Below are 21585 nucleotides of genomic sequence, written 5' to 3'. Positions count from 1 at the left end.
ATGTTATCGAGGAAACATCTGTGAATTAGTCTCAGCATATTATTATACTTTAATTGTGATTATTAGGATTGATCAATTATGTAAAGAAATAAAACGCGATCTTGATAAACTGAATAGTTCTATATGATGAAACCCACCTTTAGCCCCCAGCTGTTCTCCAGAATCTTTATATTTAAAATAATAAACCAAACCAAAAGAGTCCCATCCAGAACCATTGTGTCGATTTCGCCAATTTTTATTTCATATGAAAGTTAATGATAGATACTCAGTAATAGGTTCCTGCTCTCAATCATCGTCCATTTTCTAAAAAAATTTCAAAAACAATACTTCACTGTAGGGCTGTTCCGATTTTCAATAACAATTTTTGAAAAGAATCGATTCATCGATATCGTGATGATGAATCATGGCCCTCGATGAGTCGTGAAGCGCACAATTGATTTTCATTTTCGATGTTTAGCAGATATTCATTCAAAATCTTATCTTGGTTATGTGTTTTAATGTTGCATTACCTTACTAAAATCCGTTTTGATTTAATTACCCTGTGAGGAATAGACTAAAAACATGAACTAAAAAAATGGAATATGGCCAAAATTTACATATATGTTATTATTTTTTTTATTTAAACGTAACTATTGCATTTTATGTAAAGTTTGTTCTGCTACGAAGTAATTCTGTACGACAAACCAATTCAATGTGCATTTATCTCCAATGAAATTAAAATTCAATAACCTGGTTGATTTCTGATTGCAATAATTCGTCCAATTTATTTAGGGCATTTAAACCGATATTTATGCGAATTTCTTATTTAGTTTTAAATTTGTAAGATTAATTAGGTCAATAAAAAAATTTGTTTGCATACATTATTTATTGCCCATTAAAAGATTAATTAAAAAAATATGCATATAATTACATTTATCATAAAACGAAATTAAAATATGTTAGTAAATTTCATTGATATCGATTGATATGATAAAAGCATGAAGGCAACAAAAATAGAAAAACAGTATTACGAAATAAAAAAAAAAATCTAAAAAATTAAAGTTACAAGTTTACTTGCTATATGATCGAACTTTCGACGCAGATCAAAATTTCACAAATTTTATCTCCGAAATTTAGAAATTAAATATGAATTATATTTTATTATTTTTAATTCATTTTTTTTTCCTACAGTATGAGCTGTGAAATTTCTAAAAAATATATTTTACGAACTTTATCTCTAAAAATGTTTCTTCATTTCTATTTTATTTTACAACAAAGTTTTCATTAAATTGTGTTCTATTTTTTTTTATTTATTTATGATAAATATTAATATTAGCAGTAGATCTGTTCACAAGTAAATGGATCACTCTTTAGATTCTGGAGCACATGAATCTTGATTGAGCGTTAGATGCTGATAGAATCTTCAGTATTCATCGAAATTTCGATACTTATCGGATTTTCGATACTGATCGAATTTTCGATAATGATCAAACTTTTGATTCTAACTGTACATTCATGATATCGAAATTAATTCTGATTATATCGTCCAACTGTATTTAGAATAATCGTTTTGAAAGCTCATAGTGAAGGCGTATATATTGTTGGATTGACAGATCTTTATTATTTAGATTTATTTTAGATCGTATATGAACGGATATGTTATGTGTATGATATTTATCGTTTTTAATTTTTAATTCATATGCTTTTATATATTTTTAAAAATAAATAATTTTTCAGAGTTTTATATCTCTAAAAGTATGGCTTCATCTTTATTTCATTATATATTGTTTACTAATTTATTTACGATAAAAATTATTTCTAGTAATAGATCGGTTCATCCGTCATTTGATAACTATTTAAATTTTGATACTTATCGATGTTAATCGAACGTAGGGATGACGAATATTTTACGAGCGGTTATTATGTAACCAATATCAAAAAGTCACAAATACCAGTGATCAATACTTTTCAAAGAGGACTGTGATTCAAATCCTTGATACGATCTTACTGGTGATATTCGATTACAGGTCTACACTGAAATTTATCGGAGCGATGACTTCACTGGAAAGTGCGAAGTCACCGCTCCACTTCATGGGAGTGACCTTGACTTTCCGATATTCGCATTTGACGATGCACTATTCCATAAAGATAATTTTTAATTGCTTATGACTTGACTTCGATTGCATATATTCCGTTTACTGCTGGCGCCATCTATTGGTAGAATATAGAACTAAAGTAAACATTTTAAAGAAATGACATATATATTTAATTCAATTTTTTTCAGAGAATGGTTTACTCCAATAAAGAAATTAAATAAATAGTTTTGAAAAAAAAATCAAATTTAAGAAGTAAGCTGAAATAGATAAATTAATTCAATCACACGTTACTTAAATTAGCAAATTAAGTATTAATTACAATTAATAAATTTTATATTTAATACTAATTAATAATATGATTGAAATAACAGATATTTGGAACAAATATTTAAAAATAACAATAGTAAAATTATTTTTTATTCAAAAAATCGTGGATTATGCATCTTGAATCGAACGCTTAATGCTGATCGAACTTTCGAGAACACAGGGAATCAGTCCCGGCAATATTTCTTTTTCAGTTTCTGTAGCAATGAAATTAGTTCTATGCTGATAAAATAGACAATATTAATGGGAATATGTAATGGAAAGATAAATGTTTTCCTTAGACTTATTTCAGATTATATGACTGAATGACAGGCTGCACTTTTTTTGCATTCTTTCAAATTGAAATGTCCCTCATTTAAATTATTTAAATTTTTTTTTTGTTGAAATCATTTATTTTTATGACAAAAATTGTGTTTAATAGTAATTTTTTTTAATCTATAACTGTCGAACCCCCGGGGGGGGGGCACCTCGACTGAGGATGAAGTGCTTCCGGCATGGTGGTTGGATCTCGCCGCCCTGGAGGGTACACTCCTCCAGGGCGGCGAGGAGTGTACCCTCCTATCGATGACGGGACGTACTTCCTTCAGGGAGGGTTGTACCGTGGTCGGTGATGGCCCTTAGGACTCAACCACAGTTCCCGCCAATGTTGCTGTTGCGGCGGTCCGGTCATTCAGTTTTATGGTTTAAATCCGTGTGCCTTCGGGCGGGTCGGAGAGTTAGATGGTTGACTTATCTATAACTGTCTTTTATATAATACTTCTTAATATTTTAATTTTGAGTTTTATAATTCGATTTTCACAACATACCTAAATATTGAAAGAATAACCAACAACGCTATTAATATTTAGAAACGTATGATGTTGGCTATATTTTCGCAAACTTTATATAAACGAAGACGTAATAAAGAACATTTTTTTTTCTCCTTGTTTTTGTTTACCCATGTATTCGAATTGTCTCAGTACTGGAAACATTTTCTGAAACTTTGAATTTATTCTAATATTTTTTATAAAGGCGCTTACACTCCATAATAATTAACACTTATACACCTTTCGATTTCCATCAGGGGGCACCTCAGAATCGAGGCTGAGATTTTTCTGGTATGGTGGTTGGTTCTCTCCACTCTAGTGGGTACAGAAATGATTAGTTACCTCCCATCGATGACGATACATACTTCCCACAGGAACGGTTGAACCGTCGCCGGTGATGGTCCTTAGGGCTCAACTATAATTAAAGCTAATGATGCTGTCGCGGTGGTTCCGTCATTTAGTTTTTCAAGTGCCTCAAGGCGGGTCGGAGTAATCAATTTATGATTATATACCTTTCGAAATGAATATTTTTAATTTCTGAAATTTTTTGTTGAAGCTGCTTTAGTTGTCACCATCTTATATACAATTTGATTTCAAATTGCATATTTAAATTAAAGCTGCAACTAACACTTTTTAAATAAAAATCCTTTTTTGAAGGACATTAGACTTTAGATTTCGAATTTGTCAAAACTATTTGAAGGTATAAATATCATGATAAATTGAGAAACGCGGACACAACTAAAACAAAATGATGTTGCAACATTATATAAAATCATTTTAATGTCATTATATTTAAATTATTTTATTGGAAAGAAAAGAATATGTTTATCATATAAATAAAAATTAACAAAATAACTAAAAGTCCCTCTCTATTTCTTGGGAGAAGTTTTGATAAAGACACTATGTTAAAAGAGGTTATTTATAATTTATTATTGCAATAAATAAATGATAAAATCACGATATTTCGAGAAATATTGTTTTATTTTGGATGATAAAGGACAATCATAAAATTTGATCGTATCTTCCGTTCATTCTGTACTTCACCATACATTCTTTTCAGAGGAAGAGTTTTCCAGGTACCGTTATATATCCAAGTATCATTATATATCGACAATTTTTATTTCATTTCGAAGCTCATGACTCTTGAATAATGTGAGAATGACCTCCGCTTCCATGTTCGAGAAAAGCCAAAAAATAAAAGTTGGATAGAGCCCCGAACTCGGAAACTGGACTGATGTCACCAATTTCAATTTTCGGCGCAAATTGATTTCGCCACTTCTGAGGCGCAATTAATCAATCAATTTTTTTTTAACATTATTATGCAGTCATTATTTAAATTAGAGTTTTTTTTTATAGAATTTATTCAACAGAATTGCTGGACATGTGTATATTAATAGTTAATAATTAATTATATGGTCATCAGAAGCAGATGATATTAGTAACCTTAAAACGGCTACTCCGACCCGTTCTGAGGCACACGGAAATATCTGAATGATCGGGACATCGCAACAGGAACACTAGCGGGAACTATGGTAGAGTTCTTAGGGCATCACCGGCCACTCTACAACCCTTCCCTTGGGAAGTTCGATCCGTTATCGATGGGAGGAGCCAGACACCCGTCTTTTTCTGTACCCACCAGGATGGCGAGAACCAACCACAATTCCGGAAGCTTCTCATCCTCAATTACGAGGTGCCTCCGGGGGGAGGATGGTATTAGTAAGTTTAATTTAGTCACAATTAGCACAGAGCCCTCCAAATTCAAAAACTATTTCACTGACTTCAATTCGCGTCGCAAATTTATTCCGTCACTTTGCAAACATTTCTAATTAATCAAAATTTTCTTTCATTATTATGGAATAATTATTTAAATTAGCACTTTTTTGGTTTGATAAGATTTACTCATCAAAATTGGTCGGTATGAATTGATCAATAGCATTAATATGGTCATCAAAAGTAACTGGTATTGTTAAGATTCATTTAGTTATATCAAGTTATATCCTACTACAGAAAAACAGAAGTGTAATTACAATAACATAAGTAAAAGCAAACAAAAGTAATGTTTTAAATCATATAATAATGATAGAACATTCTGATTGGTTAGCTTTACTTCAAAGTGACGTATCTGTCGTATTTGCAACAAAAACTGACGGAATAGGTCCACTTGTTTAGGATAGAGGTTCTGTTAAAAAGTTTTATTTTGTAATAACTCTGAAAATGTAGGGGTAACGGGTAGACTGCCATCGATGACGTATCTGAAAGTAACAAGCATTCATTTGAAATAATGGAGGAAAAAATCTGATAGATGTGAGCATTTATATGTTTCGAAATCGATACCATGGTTGAGGATGGGGAACTCTATCGTATTTTTCCCCATAGAGAATGTACACTGAAGTAGTGTGTGTGTGTGTGTGTATTTTTTTTTTTTTTCAGTTTTTCTCGAAAATAGAGAGAGAAAAATCATTAATGTTGTTTTTAAGAATCATAAGCTTTCATGTGAAATAAAATGAATTTCTTCCTTAATAAGCAGGAAAATAGAATTTTTGTCAATTCTTCGCACAAATGGATGCTAGATGAGGGTAGGCGACCGTTGATAATATATATATAAGTCATAAATTTTCTTTGGAATAAAAATTGGTAAAATTGGATCTGGGTTTGTGTCTGGAGGACTAATTAATTAATTTATTTTAAATACATAGATGAGACTAGAATGTTACGTCAGTGTTCCTTGTTTTGCGAAATCTGTTATCAAGATATCAGACCTAGCTGCCATCATGGCTCAATATCAGATTTATCGGCCAAGATATCATCATTTATCAAAAAATCATATTTATCTGCCATCATGGCTCAAACGCCCTCTCTGAATCATAACATCACTTCTTTTTTATTGTTTTCTCCTGGATACCAAAACTCGAACGGCATGTCGTACTTATCCACGCACGTCACATCAGTATGAAGCAGCACCTTGACACAGATTATGTCAGCCAGGTGATAAGATACTTTCTTGTTCGAAATTCCAATCTACCAAAACTCCGTCTTGGATATAGGACTGGAGCTCATTGAATCTGCCATCACTGCTCAAATGTCCTCCCCCTGGTATGGTGTTGAAGATCGAAGAGAGGGTTCAGATATCAACCTTTCCAATTGGCCTCTGATGGAAATTACGATGCCAGTCCTAATACATTCTCGTTTTGTTTTAATGACGAAAAATAAATATAAATTAAACCAAAGTGATTTTATCACTCAAAAAACTGAACAAAGAAGAATTGTTTGGTAAAAGCATCGAATGCTTATAAAAATTCATAAATTTGCTAAATTACCAACTTTTAATATTTGAGACTTCATTTCCATAAAAATTTTAATAGTACATAATTTTTAATAATTTTTTGAAATTCTTTTCAACAGCTTGCTGTTGTGATATTTCAATTAATTTATCTACCTTAATATTGTATTGTAAGATTTTACATCATAGCGGAGTATCTTGAGATCTTGATTTTGTAAAGCAATATTCTTTTCTTTAATATATCCAAAAAACTTTTCACTTATAAATAATACATTATTTTTCATATTTAGTAAAATTCATTTTTTTTCCTAGTAACTATTTAAAGTATTTGTGTGAAAATTTAATGCAACCAATTTCAAGATCAGGAAATTCCACACAAAAATTGTAAGCAAGGTGCTTTTATAAAAATCATAATTAAGCGAGCTAGAATCTTTTTAAAGTCCGGCAATTTTGTTATCATGTTTGCTACAGTGGTAAGAAATGTGAAACTCGAATATTCTACAACATAGTTTTTGAAGGGGAAAAAAATATATATATATATCCCGTGATTTCTATAAAAAATGCCTCAAACTAAAACTGCTTTACATTTATATAAAAAAAGATATTTTGAAAAGTAATAACCGTAACATAATATTTCATTACATATAATGAATATTATGTTACGAGATAAGTTTGTATTATATGCGAGATAAGTTTGTATTATATGCGAGATAAGTTTGTATTATATGCGAGATAAGTTTGTATTTCCCTTATTAGTATGAATTCATTTTCATTCGTTTAGAAATACGAGATATTTCCAGATCTATACTTAATCATTGGGAATGGTCCCCCCCAAAACTTTCTCGCATTATCTCAAATAAAGATATAATCGCCTCCCCTTAGTATAAAATTGTGGATCTTGGGTAAGGTCGCGAATTTTTTGCATGGCATTGGTGAACTACCGTTATGCAAATACAGATCTTTGGCATGAATCTAGCATTTTTATCGCGCATGTTGGACGGCTTTTTTACCGGCCGATTAATACCAAAATTTGAAATAAACGGCAGAATTCTGCCGAAAAATGCCGAATTCCGTTGATTGAATGCCGAATTGAATGACAAAAATGCCGAATTCCGTTGATTGAATGCCGAAATGAATGACAAAATGCCGAATTCCGTTGATTGAATACATTGCGCTTATGAATTATTACGCTTACATGCATGCGAAAACATAGATCAATAGATGCTGGAAAGTTTAATGAATTTGGTTCAAAATTTAATAAGAATGGATATTTTAGATGCTAAATCTATATGCACCATACTTTATTTACCTAGCTCTTTGCGTTTTGTATATCGAATTCCCTTGTGCTCGAACAGCCAGCCAGCCAGATTTTCTGTGAAGGAATTTCGTTCAGAAATTGATAGAAATCTACAAATTTGATCTTAATTCAATATACCGAATTTCAGAAATCTAGCGAAATCTTTTTGAGTTATCCTGTTCACAGATAAAGTGGAGCTTCGTCAAAATCTTGGATTTGAATTATTCTTGCTGTATACGCATTGGAGAAAATAATAGTATCTGTTCACGTTAGAAGTTCCAATAACTAAAATTTGAATCTGCAAATATTGGTAATATTTAAATATTTTTTTATCATGAATTCTTCACTTTTAATGCGGAATTTTTAGATTACAATAATCCTGAAATATTTTTTATAGGTTCTGGTTTTTAAAAATTAAACTTTGAGTTTTACGATAATATAATTTTTTATTGAAAAAATTATAAATCATAAGTGTTGATAATGGATCTTTGCTATTCATAATAAAATGAAGTTCTATTTTTAAATTTTGTTTTATTTATTATTATCAATTAAAAATTAATTTTAAAAGAGGAAATTTTTATGCATTTTTTATTTGAAAAATTTTTTTCTCAATAAATAGACTTAATAATGAACCAACAAAATGTTATTATTTGTTTTCTTTCTTTTAATATTTTACATTTTCGACCAAATCATTAATTTTAAGTCTATTATTAAGCTATGATAACGTGTCTGAGAAGTGCGCCAAATTACTGAACTTTCAGAATTTAAATCTGAAATTAAGTGAAAGTATTATGCCATTTAAAATACAAATTCACTTGGTAAAACCTTAATATCTCAAGTGCTCTTTACTAGATGGATTATAATAACAATAAATGTCCACAAATGGATACGTCCTTTTTCTAGGAGGTAAAATAAATTTATAGCTGAAGAGGTTAAAATTAAATACAAAATAAATAAATAAAAATACATATCTTCCGTATTGTGATAAAATTTTTATCCATGTAATTTGAGTCATAAGATGCAAATGATCAATAACGTATTATTTTTTTCTCTTACAAAAACTGAAATTTAATCTTTTATTGCAAATCATTCATAATAATAATACATCAGTTTGTGCCATAGAATCAGCTACATTTTTTTTAAAACATTATATGGATCTAAATATAGATATTTCTATTCTAATAAAACGCACAAAAGAACGATTTTTTTTTCTGTTTTTCTTTTACTGTAATTCATAATCCCCCCCCCCCGCAAAAAAAATAAACAGATGCAGTGAAAATGTTTTTGTTTCCAAACGTAATCGTTGGCAAATGCAATACTCTTATACATATCAATTCTTCTTTATACACTCTGTTACATCGCATAAAAATAATTAAAGGTTAAAAATAATTAGATATATAGCGAAATTAAGTATAGTGGCCTTAATTTAATTTTTTCGCTCTTTCTTTGACATATTTGATTTTGAAAATTGATTTAAAAATTCTCATTTGATAGAGAGAGAAATTGATGCAAAACGATTTTGTTGTCTCAGTTTCCTCCACCTGAAACTCAATTGGGTCCTCGATATATTCTTTGCTTCCTTCTTGATAGATCATTATCAGTAATTATGGTCGATTGCTCTAAAATCGGACCACAAGGAACATTGTTTAAGTAATAAAGAACGCAAACATTCCCTTCGTTTTCAGAATGAAAACTGTTCAGCTATCTGATTAGAAGAATCAAATTAATCCTATTTTGTATGTTACTGATGTATATCTGTTTCAATGAAAATACATCTCGATGTCTTGCTTCACTTAGATATTCATTTGAATCCCATTATCAATGCTCAGTTTAAGAATAAAAAGAAACGTGTGAAACCGTCGGAAATATAGCTGAGAAGATTTTAGACCTGTATACAGAAGCCGCTCAGAATAAATATTAGAGAATTAAGCAATCAAAGGTATAAAAAACTAAATTTGATGATCGTATAAACATATTAATATATGTCTAACAAAAGATTTCAACTCAGACCATCTCAGAGTATTTTAGGGAAATTGAACATAATGTAGTAATCACACATGAATATGCATTTCTCTTCATAATGGAAATGATTGCTTGACAACATAAAATTGAGTTAGACTGATTATTGATTCTTATACTGCTTATAGATATATTTCATTTACTGCTTTGATTATTATCCCAGTACTTTTCAACCAGATTTTTTTAAAAAGTATTTGAAAACCTCAGATGTTTGATTAATAGTTTTTCAACATCAATTGTAATTTTTAAATTCGAATAGCAACCAACTCTCCAATAAAGCTAAAATCAATGTAAAAAATGTATTTGCATTTAATTAGATTAATTAATGAATTATTTTCTTTTTTTAATTCTAACTTAATAATTTGAATACTTCTGTTTATTTTCTTTTCATTATAATAGACATTTTTCTTCTTGTTATCTCCTCCCACCTTTACCTTTTTGAGAATCTAGCTTATTATAATTGTTCAACAATCCACTACAATCCTTATATATGATTATCATGATAAATTCGTATAGCAACAAAATTTTAATTGAAGCACAAGGTAATGCAACAAATGTATGCAATAAGTTTGGTTAGTTAAATAGTCAGAATAATTCTTCTGTTAATTCTAGTTCTTAGTAGTTTTAGAACTTCTATTAATTTTCTTTGGATAATAATTAATATGTTTTCTCTCTCTCTTCTCGTTTCACTTTTAACTTTGTGAGAATCTAGCTTGTTCAGCAATCCACTACAATTCTAATCTATGATTTCAAAATCATCTGAAAAGTCATCTTTGAAGATTTCGTGTAACATGACAAATCCAAATCTTATTTAATAAACATCGAAGCTGGTTTAGAGTATGATCAATAATTTTCAACAGAATACGAATATGATCTGGAAAAAAAATTGGCTTTGAAATAGCATTCTATTTATTACAAAATGTGTAGTGTATTTGGCAACAAGATATTTGTTTTGGTTTTGCTCAACTTCCATATGTGAATTGTAGATTGCATTATTTGGAATTGTGATTCTTCAATGTCGGCGAGAAATATATGTCGTTATTTACTACCGAGAAGTTTTAATTTGTATTCCAAACGACCATATAATACTTATGCAGGATTTCGGAGACGACGTAACCAAATTCATTCTCGTAATTTATGTATTCTTCCTAACCGTGCCTCATCTAGTGTATCTTCGCGGCTTAATGTTGCCGATGGTATTTTTAATTATTTCAATAGATTACTAAACTTTTGGAGGTGTTCTTTATTATAGATATAATTATACTGAAGATAAAGCAAGTTTACATCGAGAAGGAAAATTTTTTTAAATAAAACCCTAATAATATTATTTAAATTTCATTATTATTATTATTTGTAGTTTAATGTTGATTTTTATTACTTTTTGTTTTTAATTTGATGTGTAAACAATTAGATTTCGATCAGTTTTTCGATTACCAATTTAATTTACTTATTAATCTATTATGTACTGTACTACTATGTGCTATGTATTCACTAAATAGGCCATTTATGAGTGGAGATAGATTAAATTGATGGATGCAAGACTTCTTTCTATCATAAATTTATTAAGGATAATATATCGTACAATTTATTAAAGAATTTTATCTCGATAAAGTTGAAATGATCGAATAGTTGTAAATTCTGTTCACTAATATTACACTGAACTATTGACTAATATTTTTGTCATTTTTTAAAATTTTTTTATCATAAACCTCAATTGCTTTGTTTGAAAGATATTTTTCTAAGCTATACTAAAGATATTTTCCCCTTTTTTTTGTGCTTGTTTGTTTTTCTTATTATTTTTTGCTGTCGTAACATTTAGATCTTGAATTTCATGTACTGCTTTAATAAAAAGTAAAATTTCCAATTAGAGAACCTAATTTCTCAATGTTTCATATTGTTCCATTTTTAATTTAAAAAAATGTATATCCAAAGACCATAATTTTTAAAAAATATGTACAAAAATATATTAACATTTTTTATACTAATATATTTATAATTTTATTATTATTAGTTAATCATGAGTCAGATGAAAATAAATATTAATCTATTTTTATTTTAAAAAAAAATTTATAAAAAAAATTGAGCACAAATGTTATTTGAGATAATTAGATAAATAATCTTTGACTTAATTTTTAATACCCACCATTCATTATTTCTGAAAAATATTTTGAAATATTACATATATCTACATTGCATTCATTATTACATATATTACTTCACTGATTTTTGCATTATTTTAATTACATGTTGAATATTGTTGTAGAATATAAACACCTGATTGATGAATTTCCAACACCAAAGGAAATTCTTTGGAGATTACTTAATGAAGCTTATATTATGACAAAGAATGCTGACATAAAACCTATATTTCAGGAAGATCAAATACTTAATGGTAACTCTTAGTTATTTTTTTTCTGATATTTTGTTTCTTTTGGTGATGTGTCAGTTGTTTAATATATTGTAACTAAGAATGACTATTGTTAACCTCTTCAAATCGGACTTTTTTAAAGCTGATTTAAAAATTTGATTTTAAAATCTTTTACCTTTGTTACATGTCTGGTGTTCATGGAAAAACATTTGTCGATCAAATAATTTTAAGTCTCATAATTTTAAGGTACACACATGTGTATATCAGGTCTTAAGCAAGTTAAAATATCCTCGATAAAAAAATTATTTATTTTCCCTGGTTGTATAATAGCTATACTTTTCCTATTGTAAGGCCTTATAAATGAAAAAATACAAAAATTTATTATATTAATAATTTATTAAATCTTATTTTGAATGAAATTTCAATTTTTTTTAAAATATATACATAAGTAGATGCTATATTTTGAGCACTTGATTCTACTCCTAGATTTACATCCCAGATTCCTTTATTTTGATTCATATTTATCATCCATGTCTTGTGGTAGATGGTTTGCCATATGAAATCTTATTTCTTTTAATGTGGTTGGGACACTTTGTCTTGCTGTTTTAGAGTATTTTCATTGGATAGTGAGTGGTAAAGAAATCAATGGCCTTTTAGTTTCATTTCCATCTTTTGATGACTATTCTTCTATTAATTTGTTTTCACCCAAAGAGGATTTTTGTACTTGATTTGGTTTCCTTTCTTACTGAGGAAGAGAATATTCTGATATTTCAACAGCGATCGAACTTTGGCTTTCTTCCCGAATTCTTAAGTTTTTGGATTTTTATCCATGATACATTTAATATTCATTCAGAATTTTTATGATTCATATTGGAAAAATTATTTAAAAGCATTTTTTAAAAATTGATGAAATATAACCAATTATTTCTTTAGTGAAAAGATGGGTATCATTGAAAAGATAGTTTTTTGAACTTTAAACTGATGTAAAAATTTTTGTACTAAAATTATCATGGAAAAAAAATGCCAAAATTTTCTTTAAAATATAATTAAAATTTCAAAAAAATTTTCTAAGATGTACATTCTTACCTTCCAAAGTATATATATATGCTAAATTCAGTAAATTTAAATCAAACATTATTGCGCCATTTAATCTGTAGAGTGGCAGCACTCAAACAGTCATCTTTATTTTAAGTTTAAAAAGTGTGCATGTTTATATTTTCATTAATATAATTTTTAACATTGGTTTTAAATTTTTTTTTTGAATTTCTAAAATTATAAATTTAAATGACTAAATATTTTCTCATATTTTAGTACTCTGAAATTTCTGATGCCTTGAGTGACAAGTTATATAACTTTCTCTCAACCTCAAGATCATTCAATTATATGACATTATTTCTAAAAATTTTAGCATCGTACTGAAATTTTACATGTGCTTTAAAATAATGCTTAATAAAGTGTGGCATCAAACATTTCCTTTCGTTTTTATTTTTTAACTCCAGATATTGACCTTTTGTCGAAACTTTGTAGTATTTGTTGTTCAAGCATTTTCTCTTTTGCTACCAATTTTAACCAGGCCTGTCTGTTCATCAGCTTCATCTGTTTATAATTTTCCAGCATGTTTGTGTGCTTTTATTAAGAATTAACATTTAAGCTTATATTTTGACTGAAAAGAGGATTTGTATTGAAATTTTGTATAATTATATAAGACTAATCATTACAATTTAAATTCAGAATTGAATGATGCATTTTGTTGTTTAATTTGTACATTTTTATGTGGGTAGTTCAATTTAAAGTTCACATTTTTGAACAGTTCACAGATCTGTATTTACTTGCTGTATGAAGTTAAGGAAAATATTAGTCTCAAGACTAATATTGTGTGGGTAAAATACAGATTGCAGTCAAGAAGTTTTAATTCTTTTTCAAAGTGTCTTAACCCTTCCCTAAAATATCTTTAATCTTCGTCGTAAGCTATCCAGTTGACATAAATTAAACCTGTATTTAAGTATTCAGTTTTTTTTTTAATTTTAATTTGCAACTAAACAATTTTAAATTAACAGGTTTTAACCTGTTAATTTAAAATTGTTCATATAGATATTAAATTAAAATCTGAAAAAATATCTGATTTTAGAAGATTGGAAGAGAGAAAAGAAATACCGCAATTGCATTACGGTACATGGTTTAATATTACATATACATATCTTAATATGGCTAGTTATATTATGTTAGTCACTGCCAGACAAATTGAATCGCATTTTACTGTTAGTAAATTTGTAAACTTAAAAAATATTCCAAGAATATTATTTCAAAATTTAAATGATATTTTTATTTAAATTTCATTATAATTTGAGTATATAACTCTCAAAAAAATTTAAAGAGCATAAAATTCACTGATAAAATGCATAGAAAAAATATGGACATTTCAAAATTACGAGATTTTCTAGGCAGTTATCTATTTCATAATATATTCCTCTTGACTTCAAAATCTGAGGTGTATCACAATATTAAGCTCATGCTGAATTGATAATATTTGATTGGGTGAATGAAATTCTCACGAAAATTCTTATCATATGGCCTTATACTGCTACAAAATCTACCATGAGAATGAGCAAAGCTTGAGAATTAGAGGCAATTTAAACAATATTATTAGAAGTAATACAAATCAAATTAAGCGATGACAGAGCCTATAATTATTTTTTTAAGTAAATAATATAGAGTGGCTCAAAAAATTGAGAGTACACCTTACTTTTATTTGATAAATCCAACTTCCAATATAAATAACACATTACCAAGAAGTACAAATACATTTTTATTTTTATTCATAACAAATGGTTTAATTTAGAGTAAAAATAAAGGAAAATCAATGAAAAACTTCTAAATTGAAAAGTTTCAGAAGCATATTAAACATACTCAGATATTTGCCATAAAAAATTGAGAGTACACCAATGAAATTTTTCCAATATCTCGCATAAAAACAAAGTGTCACTGTTAAGTTGCATGTCTTTTGGCTCCTATAATGGCTTCTAAGCGTCATGGTACCGATTCGACCAATTTTTGGCGGTATCTGAAGATATTTTATCCCATTTTTCGTGCAACATTTGTTTTAAATGTGTTTTGTTTCCAATTTTGTGTTTTTGAACCACTTTTACGAGTATTCAATAGTTTGATATTGGGGTACTGTGGTGGTGTATGTAACTGCTGTTTACAATGAAAAAGACACCATATTTTGACGTTAAGTGGATTCTGTTTGTGGTCGTTGTCCTGCTGGAAAATGGAATTTCCATCTAAACCCAATTTTTTAACACTTCCCTTTTGATTGCTGCTACCATATGGTTCTTCCAACTTGCTGCAGAAACTTCACAAATCATAGGCAAAAGTGTAAATGCTGAAACTGAGCGAAATGCTGGATATAAAAGTCGCATTGTTAGAGAGAAACCATTCATCAGCTTGCAAATTCGGATAAAGCATTTAAAGTGTTCAAAAACTCATCAATTGAAAACCAATAACTGTTGAAAGAAACCTATATTTAGTAATGAAAGAAAACTAAACATTTCTGGCAGTGACAGTATCGTACCGTATGGAGAAAGCCTAATACTGCTTTGGATTAAAAAAATTACGTTCTACAGGTAAGCATGATGGTGACTAAGTCATGATTTCAGGTTGCATGGCTTCATCCGGGATAGGAAATTTAATCTTACAGATGGCATTATAAACCATATGGTTTACTTGGATATACTTGGGCAGCAATCTAAAGGAAAGTGCTAAAAATGTGGGTTTAAATGGAAATTTCGTTTTCCAGTAGGACAACGACCCCAAACAGAATGCTTGTAACGTCAATATGTGGTGTCTTTTTCGTTCGAAACAGCAGTTACACACACTACCACAGTACCCCGACATCAATGGTATAAAATATTCGTAAGTCATACTCGAAAAAGTGGTTCAAAAAAACAAAATTAAAAAAAAACTGTTTAAAACAATTTTTGCAATAAGAATGGGATAAAATATCTTCAAATACTGCCAAAAAATGCTCGAATTGGTACCATGATGTTTAGAGGCCATTATAAGAGCCAAAAGACATATAACTTAACAGTGACACTTTGTTTTTATGCGAGATATTGGAAAAATTTCATTGGTGTACTCTCAATTTTTTGTGACAAATATCTGAGTATGTTTAATATGCTTCTGAAAATTTTCAATTTAGAAGTTTTTTGTTGATTTTTCTTTATTTTTACTCAAAATTAAACCATTTATTATGGGTAAAAGTAAAAACATATTTGCTCTTTTTGGTAATGTGTTATTTATATTGATAGTCGGATTTATCAAATAAAAGTAAGGTGTTCTCTCAATTTTTTGAGCCACTGTATATGAATGCATGTTATTATCTAGCAACTCCTTTGTGCATCAATGATAGTAAATAAGTTAAAATTTGTCTTTGGTTTCTTATCACATGCAAGTTTTTTTATTTTTTAATCAAATTTAGCTCATTTAAATTTAGCTCTTCTTATTATGTGTACAAATGAATATGCTTGAATGAATACTCATTAAATGAATACTCATTTAATTGTTGAGTATAAAAGTTAAATTAATAATTGAAGTTTAACTTCTTAAATTTATCTGTGTATTTAATAGTTCATTTTTAAAAGTATAGAAAAACTGGTTTTCATTAAAAATTTTTATAATTATTTATTAGATTTAAAATAATTAATCTATACTTATAATCAAGCTCAGTGTGTGTGTGTGTTGGCGTTCTATAGACCGTTTAACCTACAGCTACCAAATTTGGTACGTGTATACTTTGGACGTCGGGAATGTGAACCTGGTGTCCCTTTTTCGAATTTTTAATTAGAATTTTAATTATTAATTAAAAACTAACTTTCCCGTCAAAAAAATCTTCCTTTCCCCACAGCCAAATTAGTAAGTTTCAGTTTTATTCCCCATGCTAATGAGGTTAGGCATAACATTTTTCGACCGATTTTTCAAACGATCCTGTTTTTTTTCTTAATGTTTGATGCTTTTAAAATGAAACATTATTAATTAATCGATCTTTCAGATTCATTCTGAAGTACTTTCGAATTAAAATGAAACAGTATAAAAGAAATAAAAAATTTCTAATCTGCATAGTGTTACCACAACTGGCGTAGAAAAATTCACGCATTTGCGTTACCATAACTGACGTTGAAAATTTACTCACGCGCATTGTGTTCTGATTGTTGACAATGGTTTTCAACAGATCCGGACTTAATTTAAATTATTTTTAGGTTAGTTGTATGCTTTTGTAATTAAATTATATTTATGTTAGTTATACATTTTTTGTATATGCTTATAGTTTTAAGTACATCGTTTTTTAGTAGTTTTTTTAAAACCGGTTTTCGACCGATTATTTTAACGATTTTGTTTATTTTCTTAGTGTTTGATGCATTTAAAATTAAACATTGTTAATTAATCGATTTGCTCATGATGAATCTGGGAAAATTGTGTTGACAAATTCTTGAGATGTTACATAAATTAAGAAAGATATTCTTTAGTGCTCGTAAGGGTAAAAGGGAAGTTTAGTGTGCCCCTTGTTCCACCAAGGAAGCCAAGTCGCTAATAAAAATGACGGACGAATAAACACTTCCGTGAAACAGTTAGGGTCAGGTGGGGTAAAGTGGTCATAAAAACAGATATTTTTAACTTTCACAGAATATAAACATAAGAATTTATGAAATATATCTTAATATTTTGGATGTTGTTTTACATTACATTATTCAAGAGCACATTCACAGGATTTCAGGACTATCTGTTGGAAATAAATTTATTTTATAACATTTTTTAAAAAGCATAGTTTTATGACCACTTTACGCCAGGGGATGGGGTAAAATGAGTAGTGCATGGGGTAAAGTGGTCATACCATAAAAAAATTACAATTTAAAAAGAAACTAATGAAATAATGGTCACATTTTATTAAGGTCAAGTACTATACAATGTAAATTTAATGCGTGCAATTCTCCTTGTTGTAATATTATTATTTTGTTCCATTAAATTGCAAATTTATAATGTCCTCTACTATTGAAACTTGGCTCCTCCAAGACTCTGATCACCTCTGATTTTTCAATTTCATCTGTATCATCTGATTCTGGGAATGTATAATAATTTCCAATTTTAGACTATTTTAGGTACTTAATAGAAAGCAATTCTCCATTTTCAGCAATTACTTGGCCAATAAATTCCTTAACGGATTTCTTTCCTTCGTATTTTACCAATACCCACGATCCTAATATGATTCGAGAAATCTGGGGGTGTTTATTCATAAGTTGATTCAAAGGAGGTTTACTGCCTTGAACTTTCTTCTTTTTGGCTTTTCGTTCTTCATGTTCTTTTAGTAGACGCAATGCAACCGTTTCTTCTGTCAATACTTCCACAGTGTTGGCCTGAACACGTTTCCTTTTTTGCTTAGAATTTTGTTTAGCTCTTTCATTTACAGTTGAGATGGATGGAGATAATGTTGTTAATATAGCTTGTTTTAGATCTTTTAGTGGAGATGCAATTGTTAAGTTATCTACATGCGATATATCCGCCTGTTTCAAAACTGAGTTGCAAGTAGATGTTGATGACCCAGAATCTTGATTTTGATTTATTTGTTGATCTGATGAGTGTATCGGATTTGATATTTCGGTTAGAACAATGTGCTTTTCTACTTCTTGGATATTTATTGGATATAATCCACTTAACCAAGAAAACCTTTGATGGCATTCTGTGGATGGATGCACTCAAATAGTTGCTTCAATAAAAAAGGAAAAACATTTTTTGAGACAATTTGCAATCAGGTTTCTCTGAACCATTTCTTCAAAATTGCTTTCCAGACTTTTTTTAATGGTGAAAAGACACCAACGTCTAGAGGTTGTAAGGCATGGCTGGTATGACATATTATAATATATAGCAAGCACAATATTATAATATTATTGTCTATGGCTTTTTTCACTGTGCCATAAGTCATGTAGCTTCCATGGCCATCATAAATCAGAAGAACAGGTTTCTGTAAGTTTTCTGTATATTTTATAAAATGATCCATCCAAGATTCAAATACCGAATCTTGCATCCAGCCAGATTCTGTACAAGCATATAAGGCTCCTGGAGCACCACCCTTAGTCACTGACTCATATAAATGAGCTCCCTTGTAAATGGTAAAAGGAGGCATATAATTGCCACTAGCTGATATCCCAAAAAGCACGCTGAACATTGTCTTTCCTTGTGTTGCTGATTTCATGTAAGTAGTACGAGAAGATTTTTGAACAAATACTGGGCTGTTTCGGCTATCTGTACCTAGTCCAGCTTCATCAACATTAAAAATTCTGTCGGGACATTGTTGAAGACATTGTTTTGTATCAATAAGATGATTATAGGCATCAAAAAGAATAGTTACAGTTTTGGTTGTTAAATTAGCCGCTCTAGCTGTGGTAAGTAATTCTGGTTTCCGTTTTGTTAATTCTTCTGCCCAGCGTTTTTCAAAATTTCTTAGGTAATCTGATCCTGGAGGTTTTCTCCCAAAAGGACTTTCTCTACTATTTGGAGAGTTAGAGTACATAAAAATTAGGTTTGAAACATCTGAACGATCAAATGGATATCCACATCGTGCAAGAAATTTATATTTTCAACTATGCAAAATTCTTCATCATGTGTTAGCCATGGTTCTCTTCCTGGACCTTTGTGTTTTGGCTTGTTTATAACCCATCTTCTTAAAGTTTGATAGGGAATTTCAAAATCCTTAGCTGCAGCGTATATAGATTTTCCTTTTTCTACAGCAAGCACCGCTAATTGTAAACTTGCATCAGAGTAACTTTCTGGATTCTTCCTTACATATGTTCTAGGCATGTTGAAGCTGTAAAGAATAAGAAAAATATGTTATGTTTTAAAAAATTCACAAATTATAATTTGATTGAAATTACTATTCTAAACCTGATAATAATTAAGCTTGTTTTTTTTTTTTAAATTTTTGATTAATTAATTATGCTTTAAGAATAATTAATAATTATAATTAATAACTATTAAAAACTAGCCAAGCATAATTAGCATTTAGACCAATGTTTAATATGTATTTAGCAACTAGGCATGACTAATTTTAATTAACCATTTCTAACTTAAGCCTATGATCACTTTATCCCATGCAACTAAAATTATTATTAAATTATATCTATAGTAAATGAAACTTACTTATGAATGAAAATATGCTCTTGAGATATGAGTAAATCCTTCTGTGCTGCCAACTTATTAATATTTGTATCAAACAAAATGTAGCTAAAAAGTTAATGCAAGTCAAAAGAACAAGCTGTAAAAAACACACATGGAGAATGAATGGCAACTGCCAGAAGCATGTTGCCACAAGTAAAATTTTTAGTGAAAAACTTTGTTTTTTATTTTTTCAACCAAAATTTAAACAAAAAAAATTAATTATAATTATTTAAGAGTTTAAACCTTTTTTATGAATCATGACCACTTTACCCCACCTGACCCTATGGTTACCACTTTATGCATTAAAATTTTGATCTTTACTGATAAGTATTGTAATTTTTATTTAATTTTTTTTTTAACCTGTGGGATCACTATCACTGCTTATCTTAACAAATTTTGAGACGTTTTTCAGACCAGCGTGCAACAAATTATCAAGGGAACCAACCATTAGAGTACCAAAAGAATTACGAGAATTCCATTGCAGAAAATTTTTAAAGAAAGAATGCAGACGATTTTGTTAAGTAAGAATTCAGATGATTTTTTAAAGCGCATACTGACAATTAAAAATTTTAAAAGAATCAATATTTTCTGTTCGTATTCACATTAAAAATAAAATTAGAATGTCTTATTAGTAGTAAAAAAACTTTTAATTATAATAAAGAGCAAAATTAAAATCTTTAATCAATATTTTATGTACAACTCTACCATTGTAAAGAGTAGTAAACAAAACAGCATTTGGGTTGCTAGAAGAGTGTTCTGTTGGGTTGCCGTGTTGGTGACAAACTCGGGGACACACTAATCTTCACTTCATCTCAATAAGGTTTAAATGCTCAGTGATTCTGTTTTCAGCAATCGTATTATTAAAAAAATGCTTTGTTTCAGTAAAAAATATTATAATATTAATTGCAGATTAATCATTTCCACTTTAATTTAAAGTATAAATTCTATGGAAGTTAACAGAAAATTAGAGAGATGCATATTATGTTATGTATTATTACTGAAGGCCTTTATAATATTATGAGTGAATTATATGACTATCAAAATTTGAAGTTTTAAAATATTTTGATGAAGAAACTATTAAAGGAGAAATTGCATAAAATATTTAATTATTAAAATTTTAACGAGCATTATGATTGACAAACCGGCTAGTCGTCAAAGGCGGCTAGTGACTAATATAAATCATGTTGACCAGTTAACTGTGCAATTTAAAT

General features: G+C 29.1%; 1 protein-coding gene across 3 annotated transcripts in view; it reads left to right on the top strand.

Annotated features, from left to right (window-relative positions):
* The first annotated feature begins 10744 nt into the window (after positions 1-10744).
* Positions 10745-21585, top strand: part of LOC129963463 (ATP-dependent RNA helicase DHX30-like) — a 33403-nt gene continuing 22562 nt past the window's right edge. The window contains exons 1-2 of one of the 3 annotated variants that reach the window (XM_056077861.1): positions 10745-10931; positions 12065-12193. In XM_056077861.1, coding sequence (XP_055933836.1) covers positions 10817-10931; positions 12065-12193 — 244 coding nt within the window. In that variant the 5' untranslated portion in view covers positions 10745-10816. Of the gene's footprint in view, positions 10998-12064; positions 12194-20786; positions 20896-21585 lie in introns of those variants that run through there. The other 2 variants (XM_056077860.1, XM_056077862.1) reach the window with 2 other exon arrangements.

This window comes from Argiope bruennichi, chromosome 3 (assembly GCF_947563725.1).
Source record: "Argiope bruennichi chromosome 3, qqArgBrue1.1, whole genome shotgun sequence".
Taxonomy (NCBI): Eukaryota; Metazoa; Arthropoda; class Arachnida; order Araneae; family Araneidae; genus Argiope; species Argiope bruennichi.
This window is presented reverse-complemented; position numbering and strand designations above follow the sequence as displayed.